Genomic DNA, 18,653 nt, shown 5'->3' on the forward strand with positions numbered 1-18,653 from the left:
TAGATTGAGAAATGTCCACATTGGAATCCATTCGAATGTCAAGAAGGATTGATGAAGAATACCGTTTGGAATGGTGTCAGTCCAATGACAAAGGTGACGCTACCAAAAAGTGTTCTTGTGTTTCTCAGGACATGGAGAATAAACATGCTTTGAGATGCTAGAGTATCCTGAAGAAGAGTAATGCTTCGAAGAACTGGAACAATGTCGGGAGCAATGATGTTTCGATGCACGACTAGGTGAAGATGACCATTACCGGGAACTATGATGGTGCATCAATGAAGCATCGATGGTACCAGAGAGCCGCATGGTGTTCAGACCAGCTCGGTACCGAAGTAGTTGGTGTGAATAGAAAAAACACAGGTATCATTAGTTATTTCATCGGTGCCATCAGTGCCCCAACCCAGTCCGAAGAGAGTGGCTGATGCAACTCTTAGTGAAGAAGGCAGGAGCTGCTAGAGAAATGGTCGTGTGGTCGGCATGAATAGACTCGATGCCAGAGTGACCTGTGACAATGCATGAAAAGCTGGTGGCTCGTGAAACAAAGACGTTGGTACCGTCGGTGTCGCGGCTCGCCTCGAAGAGGGTGTTAAGATGTGACCCTCATTGAAAGATAGGCGAGCCACAAGAAAGGTCACTATTAGATCGGCATGAATGGACTCGATGGCATAATGACCTGCGACACCGTTGAAACTCCAGGTGAGCCGCAAGAAAGGTTGCTGTAAGGTCAGCATGAATTGACTCAATGCCATAATGACCTGCGATACCGTTGAAACTCCTCCAACACCGATGCTGATGTGTCTTCGATGCTGTCGATGTCTTATCGACGATTGATTGAAAAATTGACCAAGGCGCCTGCCACACTTATCATAAATCCCATGAATGGGCAGGATATCAACAGGGAGACCATCTCAGCCAAAATTAAATCCAAGGCTGAGGCGAGTGAAGATGCCCCGCTGACTGAATGCCGTTTTTCTCATCTTTTTTTTTTTTATATAAACCAAAAAAAAAAAAAAAAGTATATTTAAAAAATTAAAATAAAATACGCATGAGCAGAAAGGCAAAAACGAAGGAACATTTGAAAACACGACTTCTTAGCTCCGCGGAAAATTCAGAATTGAGGAGATGCGCGCCCTACATCGAGCAGGAAGGCACTCGGGCATGCGCGGTACGGTGAATCGCGAACTTTCTAAAGTTCTTAAAGTGCCGATGCACTTTTGCAGCTGTCCATACCAGGGATCCATGGATGACACTACTCATATGTGATAATATTCTGCCTGCTTATCCTGGGATAAGTGACGATTCACTCTGTGACAATAAAAGGCATAGAATTCAACTTTCAATCCCCCCAGTCATTACCAGATTGTTCCTCTGGCTCTTGCTCAGGAATTTATGCTGAAGAAAACACACAGAGATGACAGATTCACTTCCCCGGGCATAGAAAGCACTGTCCCCTTGACTGATGTGGAAGACAACAACCCCCCCCCCCCCCTCGATAGTTTAAGTAAGCTGTCCACAAATAAATTGACAAACTCCAGGGTAAATCCCTGATTAGGGACCTCTAGGGCACCCTTCCAAGCTTCACTTTGCCATTTCCAAGGCTCCGCAGCATCCACGCATCTGCTCTTCACCCATGCTCAATCCCAAGGCACCAGAGAGGTTCTTTTCCCCAGACAAAGGACCCTCTGTGATCCCCCAGCCTTAAGGGTGCCAAATAGAGCTAGGCCCAACGATCCTACCCCTCGCTCATGTGCCCCTTCTGCCGCTGTTCAGTTGGCCATCTGTTGCAAACCCTGTATTCATGCTAGATATCTCTACTGGAGGAGTCTATCCCAAGTGTTTTCAAACTAAAATTGAGGGGTTTTTTTAAAAGCAGATGGAGGCTTTTATTTTAAAAATCTGGAAAATCCAAGATGGACACCATGGCTGCATGATCGCACTAAAAATAGCCCAGGAAACCCCACCTAAGGGTCAAACAAATTCTGGGAAGGGGGTTGTTTGAGGTGGGAACCTTAAACCAGCACCGGAAATCCACAGAACCTGCAAATTTAGAACCCCCCGCCCCCCCCCACCCCCCACCCCCAATTTTCCCATACACTTCAATAGGAGTACTGTCTGTCTATGCTGGGTTAGCCTACTGCAGCTGTCAAAGAAGCTAAAAATGGAAAAGACATTGTGTCTTTTGCTCAACAAACCAGTCCATGTGCTGAGATCTTCTGCCAGTCAGACTAAACCTTGACCGAGACCTCAACCCCCACGGATCCGTGCACGAACAGCAGGAATAACATACATAAGCTGGCACCCATTAAGCACTGCTGGACTGAAACTGGAGCCAATGGCCTGCACTCAAGCACCTGATAAATCAAGATGCGAGCTAGCTTCAAGGGGAGCAGACCCAGAGCTCCACAAGATCCAAAGCAGGTCAGCCAGAGAGGAACCCCAAGAATTGCCTTGCTAGCAGCAGACATCAGATCAAGAGTCTGCATCTTCTCCCAGGCAGAGCTGCCCCGGGGTCACTGGAGACTTCTCCAGCACCAAAAAGCCTTGAACTCGGATAAAAATCCCATAAAAATAAAAGAATATCAAAGCAGATCAGAAATCACACCTTCTCAACTCACTTTCAGAAGGAAAAAAAACTGAAGGGGTTCTACAGCATTGGAGAAAGAAGAGGAGCTGAAGAAAGCAATGTTACTTACCGTAACAGTTGTTATCCAGGGACAGCAGGCAGCTATTCTCACTAGTGGGTGATGTCATCCGACAGAGCCCCGATGCAGATGTCTCACAAGCATACTTACTTGAAGAAACTTCAGAGGTTTCGAGATGCCCGCACCGCGCATGCGCGAGTGCCTTCCCGCCCGATGCACCGGGCGTGTCTCCTCAGTTCAGATAGCTAGCAGAGAAGCCAACCCAGGGGAGGTGGGTGGGATGTGAGAATAGCTGCCTGCTGTCCCTGGATAACAACTGTTACGGTAAGTAACATTGCTTTATTCCAGGACAAGCAGGCAGGTATTCTCACTAGTGGGTGACCTCCAAGCTAACCCCAATGGGATGGTGGGAGAGTTGGGAACTTAGGAGAATAAATTTTGCAATACTGTTTGGCCAAACTGTCCATCCCGTCTGGAGAAAGTATCCAGACAATAATGAGAAGTGAAGGTATGAACCGAGGACCAAGTGGCAGCCTTAAAATCTCCTCAATCGGTGTCGATCTGAGGAAGGCTACAGAGGCTGTGACTTTACAGGGAAGGGGTAATCCAGCCTGGGCATAGCAGAAAGATACAAGCCGCCATCCAGTTGGAGATGGTACGCTTCGAGACAGGGCGTCCCAACTTGTTCGGATCAAAGGAGACGAAAAGTTGAGGAGCAGTTCTGTGTGGTTTGGTGCGATCCAGGTAGAAAGCCAAAGCACGTTTACAGTCCAGAGTGTGAAGAGCTGATTCTCCAGGATGAGAATGAGGCTTTGGAAAAAACACAGGAAGAACGATGGATTGGTTGAGATGAAATTCAGAGACCACTTTAGGCAGGAATTTCGGATGAGTGTGGAGGACCACCTTGTCATGATGGAATACTGTGAAAGGTGGATCCGCCACCAAGGCCTGAAGCTCACTGACTCGGCGAGCGGAAGCAAGGGCAACAAGAAAAACCACTTTGCAAGTGAGAAACTTCAGCGGAGCCTTGTTGAGAGGCTCAAAAGGAGGCTTCATAAGGTGAGAAAGGACAACATTGAAGTCCCAAACCATTGGAGGAGGTTTGAGAGGAGGATTGACATGGAAAAGTCCTTTCATAAATCTGGAAACCACAGGATGAGCAGAGAGGTTTCCCTTGCAGAGGCTGATGGAAAGCCACAATTGCACTCAGATGGACTCGTATCGATGTAGACTTGAGGCCAGAATGAGATAGGTGCAGAAGATAGTCCAACACAGAAGATAGGGAGGCTCGTTGAGGCTCCTTACGATTAGAAACACACCAAATCTAGTCCATTTTTGGAAGTAGCATTGTCTAGTAGCAGGCTTCCGGGAAGCCTCCAACACATCCCTCACCGCTTTGGAAAACTGGAGAGGAGTTACGTTGAGAGGAACCAAGCTGTCAGTTGGAGAGACTGCAGGTTGGGATGGAGCAGACATCCTTGATGCCGAGTAAGCAGTGAAGGAAACAGTGGAAGGAATGGCTCCCTGCTGCTGAGTTGAAGTAGAAGGGAGTACCAAGGCTGTCTGGGCCACCGAGGAGCTATCAGAGTCATGGTGGCATGGTCGGACTTCAGCTTGACCAGAGTCTTTTGAATGAGAGGAAACGGAGGAAACGCATATAGAAAGAGATTCCTCCAGTCCAGAAGAAAGGCATCTGCCTCGAGGCGATGAGGAGTGTAGATCCTGGAGCAGAATTGAGGCAGTTTGAAGTTGTGGGGAGCCGCAAAGAGGTCTATCTGAGGCGTCCCCCACTGAGAGAAGATCTGATGAAGGGGCTTGGAATGGAGGGTCCATTCATGAGGCTGAAGGAGACGACTTAAGTTGTCCGCCAAGGCATTGTCCACCCCCTGAATGTAGACAGCTTTGAGGAAGGTGTTGTGGCGAATCGCCCAATCCCAGATTCTGAGAGCTTCCTGGCAGAGGGAGGCCGATCCCGTGCCCCCCTGCTTATCGACATAATACATGGCGACCTGAAAGTCCGTGCGAATGAGGACCACCAGGTCGTGAAGCAGATGTTGAAAAGCTTGAAGAGCATTGAAAATCGCCCTGAGTTCCAGAAGATTGATATGGCACAGCCGGTCCGCACTGGTCCAGAAGCCTTGAGTGCGAAGACCGTCCAGATGAGCCCCGCCATGCATAGGTCGCAAGAACAAGGGTTCACTCAGCGCAGAGAGTTGAAGCAAAACTTCTCAGCTCCGCGGAAAGAAAAGAACTGAGGAGACACGCCCGGTGCATCGGGCGGGAAGGCACTCGCGCATGCGCGGTGCGGGCATCTCGAAACTTCTGAAGTTTCTTCAAGCAAGTATGCTTGTGAGACATCCGCATCGGGGCTCTGTCGGATGACATCACCCACTAGTGAGAATACCTGCCTGCTTGTCCTGGGATAATGTAAATTACATCCTTCTGCAATCAATTCGCAAGTATGGGAATATTAGTTATTGTCAGGACTTGTATGTCCTTTGCACCAGAAAGTTTTTTAAAGTGACAATACTCTTTGGTACATGTCTGTACCAGGTTCTATGGATGATGTCGCCTATATGTGAAAATATGCTGCCTGCTTGTCCTTGGAGAATAAAGTTTTCATAATCATACAAATTTACCTCTACATTCCATTTACAAAGTTTTGTAAATTAATATTTTATTTAAAATAGTGACAAAATGTTTTTGCTCTGACAGATCATCTTACCAGCGTTTAATCAGCGTTTACATATCTTCTTTTTTATAGCAATTTTGTAAAATCACCATTTCCACAGATGAAGCACTCTACTGGCATAAAAATAGCTTTAAAAATTATAATTTTATAATTTCACATAGTAAGGGTAATTTGCATTCTTGCCAATCCAGTTTCAACATGCACATCTTTTAACCAGCAATTATGAAGCACCATCTGGAACTAGGTATGTTGGTGAGCCACAAGGTCAAGCTTCATGTCCTCACCTTCACTCTGCGGTTTTGGTCCTCCAGGTGCACCTCTTTGTCGTCCACGTCCCACAAGTTCTCCTTCTATTGTCGGCTGAGGTTCTTTAGTTGGGCCAGGACGCATCTGAAGGGGTGGCTGACCCTACAGTCAAGCAGGAAAAAGTTTAGATCTATATACTTTATTTCTGTGAAGCAATCAGTATGAATCACCTGAGTTAGCTTAAAACCAAGGAAAAATCTAATGCATGTCTTCCCAACTGAAGAACTCAAACAACTAGTAGGTTAAAATATATAAACAGAAAAAAGTGAAGGTGAAAGGATAAGTCCTTCCTTAGGAACACACAATCTTTATTGAAGAATCATATGAAATGGATTACAGCTCAGCTCAACACAGCAATGTGTCTTCACCAGGAGTCGTTATGAATCCTCTCAAAGGCATGAGATTGACAAACAGTAAGCAGTAAGCCACAATAAGCAATCACCAGAGCAACAGGTTGCAGTCCAATTCAACAAATCTCCTATACATTCAGGAAACAATTAATCAATGCCAAAATACTAGGACCTTTGCTGCCTCCAAATAAGGCTTGTAGCTCCTCCTCCTGCCTTTTTTTTTTAAATAAAAATTTTTACTTATCACTCTAGCCAGCCTTCAAGATGTTGCCCTCCAGAGAGAAGAGGAAAAGTACAAAAGGGTAGGGACAGAGAGAGGAAGTTCCCCAACCCCTGGGTTGAAGTTTAACCCCTTTCTCCCATATACCCCACAACCCCCACAGAGATAGTGGCTGCCCAGGACACCAAAGTTCAGCCTACTGGATTAGGCTTAATCCCTTGCACTATCCATGCAAATCAGGAAAATCTAAGATGGCCACTGCAGCTGCAATTTTCAAAGGAAAATAGCCCAGGAACACCCAAAACACAGCAATTTTAGGACTGAATAACAAACTGCACAAAATCCACTTTTGAAGACCTCCCCCCCCAAAAAAAAAAATCACGAAGAAGAAATGAGGTCCTTGCCTGCTAATTTTCTTTCTTTTAATCTCTCTAGACTGGCATAAAAACTGATGGGTTTAATCTCCTCTGCCAGCAGGTAGAGACTGAGACACTAACTTTTGAGATCAGTACAAGTGGGCTCTACAGTCCTTCTTACAAACAGTCTTTTCGAATAGCCAAGCAGAAATATACCAGGCATATTCCAGAACCTATATACTCACAGAGAAGACATAAGCCTAGCCCAAAAGGACCAGGAAAACACTTTTGGATACCGATTAGAACAAGAACCTTTCCCAAAAATGTCCCATAGTTTGCCAGCTAAACCAGACGAACCAAAGCCGCTGCCTGTGTAACTTCCCAACAACCAACCACAACACACACACACTAACCCCCCCCCAAAAAAAAAAAAAAAAGCACATATTCTTCGCAAAAAACCCACAGAACAACACGACAGGACGGAGTTTTGTGCCAGTCCGGAGAGACTAAAATAAATAAAATTAGCAGGAAAGAACCTAATTTCTCTTTCTTTATAGTCTCTCCAGACCGGCACATTATTGATTCCTTATACTTCAGCCAGATTACTGAGGTCTAATGACCACCATTTATTAATCATCCCCTCCCTTAAAATTATTAATACACGACGACACTTCATCTTTTCCGTTACAGTTCCTCAAACTTGGAATTCCCTTCCAATTTACTTGAGAGGAAAAAAATTTGGAGAAATTTAAGAGCAAACTCAAAAGCTTTCTTTTTAAAGATGCATTTAATGACTAAAAGAACTGTCTAGGAGTTTCATTTTGTCTTCATATCTTTTGAGATTCTTTCTTCTTTCCCTTCCTATTGTTTTTAACCTTAAATGTCTTTTCTTCTACTAAGCAGATTGTATTTCTTTTCCCATTCTTTCCTCATGTTTTTATTATGGCTATAAAATTAGTCTTTACTATATTTTGAAAGATTTAGTTTTTTTTGTTAGTTATGTTTGTTTCCCCAATTTTTGTGATTTTATTGATTTGTTCATCACTTAGAATTTGGAATAAGCGATTAATCAAATTTTATAATAAACTTGAAACTTGATGGGACATACCAAAGCAGTACCTATTTTGAGTGGGACCCCGAAGGGCCACCACTATAACGAGCTCACTGAACACCGCATCAAAATGTTACCCAAAGGAATGGAGAAAAGACCAAACCGCAGTTTATCGATATCCACCGGAGGACCCAGAGAACACTCAGCCCAAGAGGCTGCCTGACTCCTAGTGGAATGAGCTTTGAGAAATACAGGCTTCGTTTGAAGAAGATATGCCGAAGCGATAGACTCCATAATCCAGCGTGCCCTGGAAGCCTTGGAAGGACAACCATGAGGAGGACAAAGAGACAATCTGATTTCTGGAACTCCTGAGTCCACTGAACAAAAGAGTGAAGAACAAAACAGACATCCAAGTTGTGCAACTGTCCCTGCTCCAAAGATCCCTCCTGACTACCCAAGACCGGAAGGACCATGAACTGGTGGACACGAAAAAGCAAACCACGGCAGAAGAGGGAACCAGCTGCAGCACGACTCACTCCTGAGAGAATGCCAGGAAAAACGGTCTACAAGAGATTTTAAATCAGTGATGGCTTTTTTTGATCAAGTTTTTTTTATTTTGATATACTGTCTATCAAACTAGTGTCTAAACGGTATACAATAAAATGAAGGTTTAAAAAAAGAAATGAAAGGGGTACAATAAAATGAAGGTTTAAAAAAAGAAATGAAAGGGGCAAATTAAAAGAAACATCTTAAAAGTTAAAATGCTGGACAAATTCACTCGGACATACATGGGATGTTTTATAAATATTGTACATCGAAATAAAAGAACAAGAAAAAGGGGAGGTAAGTAAAAGTTAGAGACACATTAGGTCACATTAGCTTCAAGAGAAGCATTTTGGTGTTTCAAGGCAGTTCAACAAGGGCATTTCAAGCGAAAGGTGGAACTAAAGAGTATAGGTGTCTTTAAAGAGAAAAGTCTTAATTTTAGCTTTAAATTTTTCAAGAGAGTTCTCTAATCGAAGATCTAATGGAAGGGCATTCCACAGAGACGGAGCGGTAACTGAAAAGATGGATTTGCGAGTGGTATCGTAGAACAGTTCACGTATTGATAGTATGGAAAGTAAGTTTTGGTTGATGAATATGGGATTTGAAGTTTATCAATGAATGCTGGTTGGTTGGAGTTTTATTGTTTTGAAGGTGAGGAGTATTTTATAGGCGAGGCGATGAGCTTTACGGAGGAGAGAAATCACATGGTCAAATTTTTTTGCATGATAAATTAATTTAACAGCTGTATTTTGTAGTAGTTGTAAGCGACAGATTTCTTTCTGAGTTATGCCCTGATATAAGGCATAGTCAAAATTATGAGAGAATGAACCAAAATGTTGATAGAGGGAGGATCAAGAAAAGACATGTAGCAGATGAGCCTAAGCTTATGAAAACATTTCTGCGTAACCGCACTAATTTGTTGATGGAAGGTAAGGTCCTTGTCAAGGATGACCCAAAGAAGTTTAACTTTGCTGTCCATTTTAATTGGGGAGGAATCAATGCAAATGGATAAACATAGATGTTTGTCTGAGGAGGTTGCGAAAAGGACATCGATGGTTTTAAGGATGCTCAGTATGGGTTTGTTATGCCGGAGCCAAGAATTGATTTTATTGAGTTTATGATCGATTTCTATTATTTCATCAGGTAATGTAGAATTTAGGGGATGAAGCAATTGGATGTCATCGGCATGCGTAAATACAGTGAAACCAATAGATTGGGCCAAAGTAAGTAGAGGAGTCAAGAAAATATTAAGAGAAATGGTGAGAGAATCGAGCCTTGGGGGGGGGGGGAACTCCATAACTTTGATAGATGGTGGAGGAAAGAGTCATTGAAGCTAACTTTATCATTTCAGTCCTGGAAGGAAGAAGAGAATCATTGCAGAACTGTGCCGGAGATGCTAATAGATTCTAATCTTTTAAGAAGTAGGGAATGATCAATTGTGTCAAAAGCAGATACGAGATCTAAGGAAATCAAAATGAAGGATTTACAATTGTCTTTAAAGTAGTGAATTGAAGTTGTCAGACCAATGAGAAAAAGAGTTCAGTAGAGTGTTTTTTTTCGAAATCCTGTTTGGTATGCCGACAGTCTTCAGCTCACCTGCGCTGGGAACCGAAACTACCCACCTTTCCTCCCGTAATGGGGGGGCCCCATAGGCCCTCCCTTACGCAGGAAAGGTGTTAAAAACTCCTACTGGTGCCTCTCCAAAGAGAACGGCGACCTCTGTAGCTCCACGCTCACAGAACAAGTGCGCTTATGGGATTTAGGTATCCAGGTTCTACAGATTAGGGAGGGTGGGGAAGGGACCTGGGAGAACTCAGGTGTTGCCCCCCAAAGTTGGCACCGTACAGCCAACATCCCACAGCTTAACCCTTTCAGGACCAAGGGACATATTTGTCCCATAACTTTAAAATCCTATAAATTTTGATTGGGATAGTCTACAGTTCTAAATTTGATATGTACGGATTCCATATGATACTGCCTTTATGTAAACAAACTGGTTCCGACATTCATTCATTAGCGTCGTTGCCAGATTGACGAGAAGATTCACTTGCCACACTGTCCATAAGCCAGAAGTGTGATTTTTTTAAAAAAAAATAATGATATTTCACAAAAAAAATCAATTTTTTGGCATCTGCAAGCCCTTTTTACCATAAAAATGTCGTCAAAACCACAAAAATTGGCCTACGATCCTTATGGTCCTGAAAGGGTTAACTGAGACCTGAGCCACGGGAATATTTCTCCACTGGGGCCTGAGCCACGAGAATATTTCTCATCTGAGGCCTGAGCCACAGGAATATTTCTCCACTGGGGCCTGAGCCACGGGAATATTTATCTTTTCTGATCCAGGAAACAGAAGCCACAGTGGTCCTACAACACTTCCTTCGGAGGACCCGACATAAACATGAAAAAATTGAAGCTCTAGACAAGTCTTAACTGTTAGTACAGCCCACAAGCAGCTGGTGACCGACTACCCGGACAACTTCCCCTCCGCAAGAAATCAGCATAAGCAGGAGTGTAGGCCATAAGCTCCGACGGAGACAACGTTACTACGGACTCCAGGCAAAATCATAAGTCAGCTGTAGCTCCAAACATCCAAAAACGTCCTGTGCCGTACTGAAACAGCGACTACCACTACAAAAAAACTAGTAGAACATAAGAACATAAGAAGTTGCCTCCGCTGAGGCAGACCATAGGTCCATCCTGCCCAGCGGTCCGCTCCCGCGGCGGCCCATCAGGCCCATCCCCTGAGTAGTGGTCTATACCTATCTATACCCTTCAATCCCTTTTTCTTCTAGGAATCTATCCAAACTTTCTTTGAAACCATTTAATGTTTTTTTTGTAGTATGAAATATGCCTGATTAGCAGCAATAGCTAAAATAATCTCATTCCATTAATCACAGGGGAAACTTTCTGGTTGCTTGCAGTTAAAACGCTTACTCACAACTAAACCGAAATGAAAAGCCCCTGGCTCCCGAAACTTCCCACTGGCTCACAGTACCCTAGAGCAGCCTATACTGCTGCCCCGCGGAAACCAGCATGTGTCATCAAGACCGCAACCCATTCGTCAAACAGCAAACTCACATTTAGATCATACATAAGAAGCGCCATCTCCGGATCAGACCTTCAGTCTATCAAGTCCGGCGATCCACACACGCAGAGGCCCTGCCAGGTGTACACCTGGCGTAATTTTTAGTTACCCATATCCTTCTATGCCTCTCGTAAGGAGATGTGCATCTAGTTTGCTTTTGAATCCTAGGACGGTTGATTCCGCAATAACCTCCTCTGGGAGAGCATTCCAGGTGTCAACCACTCTCTGCGTGAAACAGAACTTCCTGATATTTGTCCTGAACTTGTCCCCCCTTAGCTTCATTCCGTGTCCTTTTGTCTGTGTCAAATTGGACAATGAAAATAATTTTTTCTGCTCTATTTTGTCGATTCCTTTCAGTATTTTGAAGGTCTCGATCATATCCCCTCGCAGTCTCCTTTTCTCAAGAGAGAACAATCCCAGTCTCTTAAATCAATCCTTGTATTCCAATTTCTCCATCCCTTTTACTAGTTTTGTTGTTCGTCTCTGCACCCTCTCCAGCAGTTTTATATCCTTCTTTTTTTTTTTTTTATTTTATATTTATCAAATTTTACATTTTATAAATCAAGTATCCACTTGTACAGAAAGTTGAAGAAAAGCAGGAAAATAATACTCGTAGGTAAAATACATAATAATCAACTAAATAAAAATAAATGTTTAGCTTAAATTCAGCTCAAGTCCTCTAAATTAGATCCAAGAAGGATAAGGCGGAGATATTAACAGATACTAACAAATATCAATTCAAATATTAGGAAAACAAAGTCCCTTAGCTGAGAAAGGATATCATTTATTCAATTACACCTCACTTGATTTCCCTTCATCCAGTCGAGTTCCTGCCAGAAAAGCTGTCAACTGGAATGGCTCAAAGAATACATATTTCTTCATATGGTACTGTATTACACATTTGCACGGGTGTCGTAGGAAAAAAGTCCCTCCAAGAGATGTAACACCTGGCTTCATCAAAAGAAATTCTCGCCTTCTTCTCTGAGTTTCCCTTGCCAAATCTGGGAACATTAATATTTTATGTCCAAGAAATTCTTTCATTTTATTTCTAAAGTACAGTCTAAGCAACCAGTTTTTATCTGGTGCAAGAGCCACCGTAAGAAGCAATGTTGCCGGAGATGCAAGCTCTCTGTCCGAAAGTTCCAAGATTGCTGAAACATCAAGTGGTTGACTATCCTCCTGTTGTTTAAGTGGTAATTTAGTAGTTTTCATTGGTAAGTAATATACTTGAGTAAATGGTGGTAATGTATCCTCTGGAATACCCAAAATCTCTACCAAATAACGTTTCAACATATCTCTAGGTGTCACAGAGGCTATCTTAGGAAAATTAATCAAACGGAGATTATTATTGCGAGAAAAGTTCTCCAAAGTTTCCAATTTTCTACGCAAACTTGTGTTATCTTTTACCATTACTTCATTAAGCTGTTTTGATGCTTTTAACTCCTGTTGTATATTCACAATTGAGTTCTTAGATTCCTCAATTTCAACTTTTATATTTTTTATATCATTTTCTTGAAGAGTAATTTTATTTTCCAGCTGCAAAAGCTGGGGTTTAACATACTTGGCTAGGTCAGCAACTAAATCCCAGATTGAGTCCAGTGTTACTTCTCTGGGTTTTTCAATAACATATGAAGGATTGGAAATTTGAATAGTCTCACCGGTTATCAGCTGATTCTGGCAATCCTTCTGCTGGGCTGAAATGATCCCTGATGTTTCCAAATCCTCGGTATTTCTTGGACTCACCTGAAAACTCAGGGAGTCCATCTCCACGCTCCCCTCTCTGTTCTTCATGGCCTCCGAGGGTAGGTGCTTGCCTCCTTCGGGGAGCTCCTCCACTCGTGGGGAGCTGGTAACCTGAGGAGGTGGGGGAGGTGCCCTAGCGTCGGGGCTGAGCGTAGTCTCTAGCCCCAAGGAGATCACCTCATTTCCGCCTCTCTGAGGCGTCTCCAGCGTGGGGGATGCCGACGCTGCCGGGATATCCTGCATCCGACGCAGGAGCTCTTCAATATTGCCGAAAGAGGGGACCGCTGAACGCCGCGAGGCTCCAGCGGCGCTGCGGCCTCTCCTCTTCGGCATCTCAAGTAAGTAAGCACTCCAAAAGAAAATTTTCAAATCAGTCTTCTCCGGCGTGCTGCTCAGCATCCGGGACCGTCGGCCATCTTGGATCGGGGACTCTTATATCCTTCTTTAGGTTGGGAGACCAATGTTGGACGCAGTATTCCAAGTGGGGTCTGACCATTGCTCTATAAAGCGGCATTATGACCCTCTCCGATCTACTCGTGATTCCCTTCTTTATCATGCCCAACATTCTATTTGCTTTCTTTGCCGCCGCCGCACATTGTGCTGACGGTTTGAGGGTCCTATCTATCAGTACACCCAGGTCCTTTTCTTGTTCGCTCTTACCCAGAGTTGCACCTGACATTCTATTCTCATGTTCCTTATTCTTACTGCCTAAATGCATTGCTTTGCATTTCTCCACATTAAACTTCATTTCAACCGCATGCCACTGCCGAAAATCTGCGTTACCACCTGGCCGCTACCGGCAACTAAAAATGGCCGTGAGGCAGCGAGGGGAAAATAAAAACCTGCCTCAGCACATCTGCACAGGAAAGAGTTAAAAATCCTTGCCACCTTGTGTCTATTGTACATTCTTATATCTTCTCACAGCTAGCCAGCTGTATCAAGATCAGGCAGACCCCACTGGCACTCTAAACTGCAGGCAGAGCCGGTACGTTGTGGCCAACCTACAGTTGAGGCACCTCTAAATCCAGGAAACCTGAGGAGGTGGGGGAATGGGGGGAAGGGACTCGACTGCCTTCGAGTGTGGCACTCCGAGGTCGGTAGAACCTCCGAGATGGTCCCCCAAGCTCAATCTGGACAAAGGGACAAGAAAGATTCACTAACCACATCCAACATACCTCAACAAACCTCAGTAAAGACTGCACAGACAGATCACTCCACCTGCTGGAGACTGAGAAAAGGCTGATTGTAAGAAGGACTGCACAGCCCACTTATAACTGATCTCAAACTGCAAGGAATGAAGCTATAACAGCTTACAGTAAAATCCTCTGCCTCAGCAAGCATGCAAACTGGACTGCTGGTCTTCTGACTGCCACACCGGCCAGCACCAATGGCCGGAGACCTCCGCAACCACTGGAACCCTGGCAAATGTGGCCTAGCAGGACGCAGTCGGATCTGATCCCGGGCACACCTCCACAGATCCATGTAGCCTGTATTCAAGTCCACTAATGGATTAACCTGGGTTAGCAAGCTCCCAAGGGAACGATCCCTGAGCCCCGAACCGAAAATGCATGCTGTCCAGAGGGTGCACTGCCATGCAGCCAACTCCCTGGAAACAGCGGGGAACCACTGCAGCACAAAGGTGTGGTCTGTGAACAAAAAGATTTGAGTTTAAAAGAAAAAGAAGCACGAGCAAAAGGAATAAGCTCCTACAGTCTGGCTTGTAGGAATGCAACTGGTTTCCTGAGGTAAGAGGAAAGGGGCTGAATACATTGTGTGACTGAGGTTTCCTACAAGCTGTCTGGCATCCATAAATGCATAACCCACTAGTCCAGGAATAGAATGGGATTGTACAAGTAGTGAGCATTACCCACTGATCAGGCTAGATAAGAAGAAAACTTTTAGTAACAACCAAATTAAGTGTAACACTTTTACATGGCATACATTTTAACAATCATACTCACAGGTCTTGGAGACTGTGGTACTGCCGCCTGACCACGGGCTCTTCCTCTTGCTCTAGCTCGTGCTCGACCAGTCATTTTTTCTACAGAAACCAAAACAGAAAAACGTTTAATGCACAAACTTGAACACCAATCTTTAAACTTATTTTTACAAAGCTACATTACCTTCTGGCACAGAAATTAATTTCTGTCAAAGTATGCACAGAATTAATCCATTTGTGAAGATATCCAACTGAAAAGATTACCACCATCAATATGTCATGTAGAAAACAATAAATACTCTAAATTATTTTTTCACATATGGATTGTATTAAAGTGAAACAACCCCATGGGGCTCATAATCAAAACAAAAAAAAAAAAATCTAAAAAGTGGCCTAAATGGGTACTTAGACGATCAAAAAGCTTGATCGTCCAAGTACCCATAACCAAAGCTGGTTTTAGATGTATCTAAAACCAGCTTAGGCCTTTCCCCTGCCTCTAAACGCATAGAGCGAAAAGAGGCGTTTTTAGAGGCGGGGAAAGGGCGGGAGGTGGGCCAATCTAGACATAGCTATACAGCAGGTATAACCAAAGGTTTAGGCAGGCTACCTAGTCGGCACTTATACGTTTTGACTTAGATCAAGTCAAAACAGATACAAGTGCTGCAAAAGGGGCCAATCAGCTCAACGGCCAGCAACCGGCTACCCTCTACTACAATAATCGCGGCAGGAGAGATAGCTCATCTCTCCTGCCGCGAATCGCCCATCTCCACGAACTGCGGCACTTCAGGGTGAGGATCGCAACAGGGCATCTCCCCTGCTGATATCCTCACACCAAAGTATTGCGGTCCGAGGGGGGTGATCACCATTGCGGCAGGAGAGATGAGCCATCTCTCCTGCCGCGATCCACCCCCCCCCCCCCCACCAGCAACGATCTGGGCAGAAGGGAGCCCAAGCCCTCCTGCCCCGGTGACCCACCTCCCCCACTATAATATAGGCAGGAGAAATCCCAGGCCCTCCTTCCCCAATGCAGCCCCCCACCCCCGATTGCCCACCCAAATACCCCCCACCCCGTGAGACCCCATCCCCCCTACCTGAAGAACATTGGCCGGATGGACAGGTCCCAAGCCTGTCCGTCCGGCAGGCCCGCCTTCCTCAGAATAGAGGGCCTTAGGGCCTGATTGGCCTAGGCGCCTCAAGCGACAATCACTAAGGGCCCCTTTTACAAAGCCATGGTAGTGAATTCCCGGGGCAGGAAATGCACCAAAGCCCATTCAATTCCTATGGGCTTAGGTGCATTTGACACAGAAGAATCTCTACCGCAACTTTGTAAAAATGGACCCCAATTGACTTGAAGTGTCATATACTGCTCCCTTCCCTGTGATGTTGTACCAAAACAAAAATTTCCAAAAAATAAATATCTATTCCTATGATGGGGCACAAACATGGGTCAGCTTATTCAATCTATGTTCCTCTTCCCCCCTAAAACTTGAAAATTCAATTTTTTTTTAATCACAGGTGAGGGCTGGAAAGGGTGAGGGGGGGGTACAATAGTTATCTGATACCAACATAAGCTGGGGGCCTCCCAACTTTTTTTTTTACCATCAGGTTAACACAGTCATTTTCTACCATAAAAATGCATCAATTATTTCATATCGTAGCTTTAAAAAGTTATGTTTTCAAATAGAAAAAATGGATAATCACATTACTGATTATTTTAGTCTACCTACAATGCATAAAAATAAAGTTGATGAAATAACAACAAGTTGAAAAAAATATGCAAAGTTATTACTATTACAAATAATAAAGTTACGCCAAACAGAGGACAGACGAACCACTCCCCACAACCTTTTCCCTTCAACTGCTTCAATAACCGCGGATCCTCCCCACAACTGTGTGGCTAGCTAAAACCCAACTTTATACCAAGAACAGACTAATACCACAAAAATAAATAAAATGCAGTATGAAATAATTACCAATATTAAGAGCACCCCTGATCGCTCACACTGCCCCGCTCTCAACAACCCAAATTCAACTACTGCCACTTCTCGTGGATCCTTCCGCGGCCCTCTCTTCACTCAATTGCGCCACCAAGGGAATATACTGCAGGAAATATGTTTTCTCTCATCCTGTCCCTAAAGGCATTTTATTTTCCCTTTTTATTTCCATAGCTGCTGGCTTGTCTGATAAAAAAAAAAATAACAAAAAAAAAACAGGATGGGGCAAAGGGATCGAGGAACTGAAATTTTAAAGTTTTCTTCAATTTCAATTTTCTTTTGGTTAAATTACAGTGTGCGCGCGCGCGGAATGATACTGGCCCCTGGATGGTTTCACGATCGCACGTGGCGAACTGGTGTTTAGATACGGAAGTGTGCGTCGAACAAGTTTTCAGGAAGGAGATTTTATCTCATGAACTAGCGTGTGGAGTTTTTGTATCTTCGTGGGTGGGGAAAAAAAGTGTGAGGTGGCTGTGTTTCGTACTGTTTAATGTGTTGGGTGTACAAATAGTCTTTTTTTTGTCCTCAAAATAATACGAAGTTCTGGTGTTTAGCTGAGTTCCCCCGTGCTTCACTTATTTGTGCGAGATTCCCTTTTGTTTGGAATAGCATAACTTGTTTCATTCTTGTAACACCCTGGGAAATGAAATGAGAAAGGCCTGTGGTTCGGGTGAAGCCTAGGGAAGGGCGTTAGAGAATAACACGGGGACAAATTTGTCTCTATCCCCGTCCCGTCGAGTTCTGGCCATCTCCCTGCAAACTCTGTCCTCATCTGCACAAGCCTCGAACACTTATGATTTTAGTGTTCCAGGCCTGTGCAGATAGGGACAGAACTTGCGTGGACAAAATTGTCCCGTGGTATTCTGACTTTATTTCCCTCTCTTTGTGACCTATAAAAAAGTAAAGCATATGAATTGACCTGTTTTATAAACAGTTTAAAACAGGGGTGTCCAACCTGTGGCCCCGTGAAGTATTTTGTGCGGCCCCGGTCGAGGGCGATGCAGTGTTTCCTCTGCTGCCCCCGGGTGTTTACCGTCTTGCTGGCTCCCTCCTCTGTCCTGCTGCAGCGTTTGCGGGGCCCCAGAAACATTTTTTTGGCCAATGTGGCCCAGGGAAGCCAAAAGGTTGAACATCTCTGGTTTATACCCTCGTGCCATATAAAGTTTTCCTTTGTCAAGATTTCAGCCTCTTGATATGTATTCTTTCTGTCGATTGAACCCCTCAGTTGATGGATCACATTAAAGATATCTGTAGTTGTAATTACAGATTAGTAAGTTCCTGAGCTTACTGGCACATTTATACATTCCCTTTCTACATTCTACTGATATATATTTTAAACCAGGGGTGTCCAACCTTTTGGCTTCCCTGGGCCGCATTAGTTGAAAAAAAATGTTTCTGGAGCCATGCAAATGCTGCAAGACAGAGGAGGGAGCCGGCAAAACGGTAAACACCCGGGGGCAACAGAGGAAAACACTGCATTGCCCTCGACCGGGGCCGCACAAAATACTTCACAGAGCCGCAGGTTGGACACCCCTGTTTTAAACTATTCTTTATCCTAGGACAAGCAGGCAACATATCCTCAACATGTGGATGACATCATCCACAGAGCCCCGTAGCAGACTTGCTTGAAGAACTTTCAAAGAGTTTGCGAGTGCCTTCCCGCCAAACGTAGGGCATGCTTCTACTGTGAGGTACCTCAGTTCTCGTTTCTCCGCAGAGCCAAGAA

General features: G+C 44.3%; 1 protein-coding gene across 7 annotated transcripts in view; it reads right to left on the bottom strand.

The window, feature by feature from the left end:
* The window catches only part of PIWIL1 (piwi like RNA-mediated gene silencing 1), a 420,330-nt gene extending 402,405 nt beyond the window's left edge, over window positions 1-17,925 (bottom strand). Inside the window, exons 1-3 of one of the 7 annotated variants that reach the window (XM_033957205.1) lie at window positions 17,883-17,925; window positions 14,956-15,035; window positions 5,619-5,742 (exon numbers count right to left, since the gene is read on the bottom strand). In XM_033957205.1, the coding sequence (XP_033813096.1) occupies window positions 5,619-5,742; window positions 14,956-15,030 (199 nt within the window). In that variant the 5' untranslated portion in view covers window positions 15,031-15,035; window positions 17,883-17,925. Of the gene's footprint in view, window positions 1-5,618; window positions 5,743-14,955; window positions 15,036-16,722; window positions 16,847-16,906; window positions 17,274-17,882 lie in introns of those variants that run through there. The other 6 variants (XM_033957206.1, XM_033957208.1, XM_033957201.1 and 3 more) reach the window with 6 other exon arrangements.
* Between the last annotated feature and the right edge of the window lie 728 nt (window positions 17,926-18,653).

The sequence above is a fragment of the Geotrypetes seraphini genome, chromosome 8 (genome assembly GCF_902459505.1).
Source record: "Geotrypetes seraphini chromosome 8, aGeoSer1.1, whole genome shotgun sequence".
Taxonomy (NCBI): Eukaryota; Metazoa; Chordata; class Amphibia; order Gymnophiona; family Dermophiidae; genus Geotrypetes; species Geotrypetes seraphini.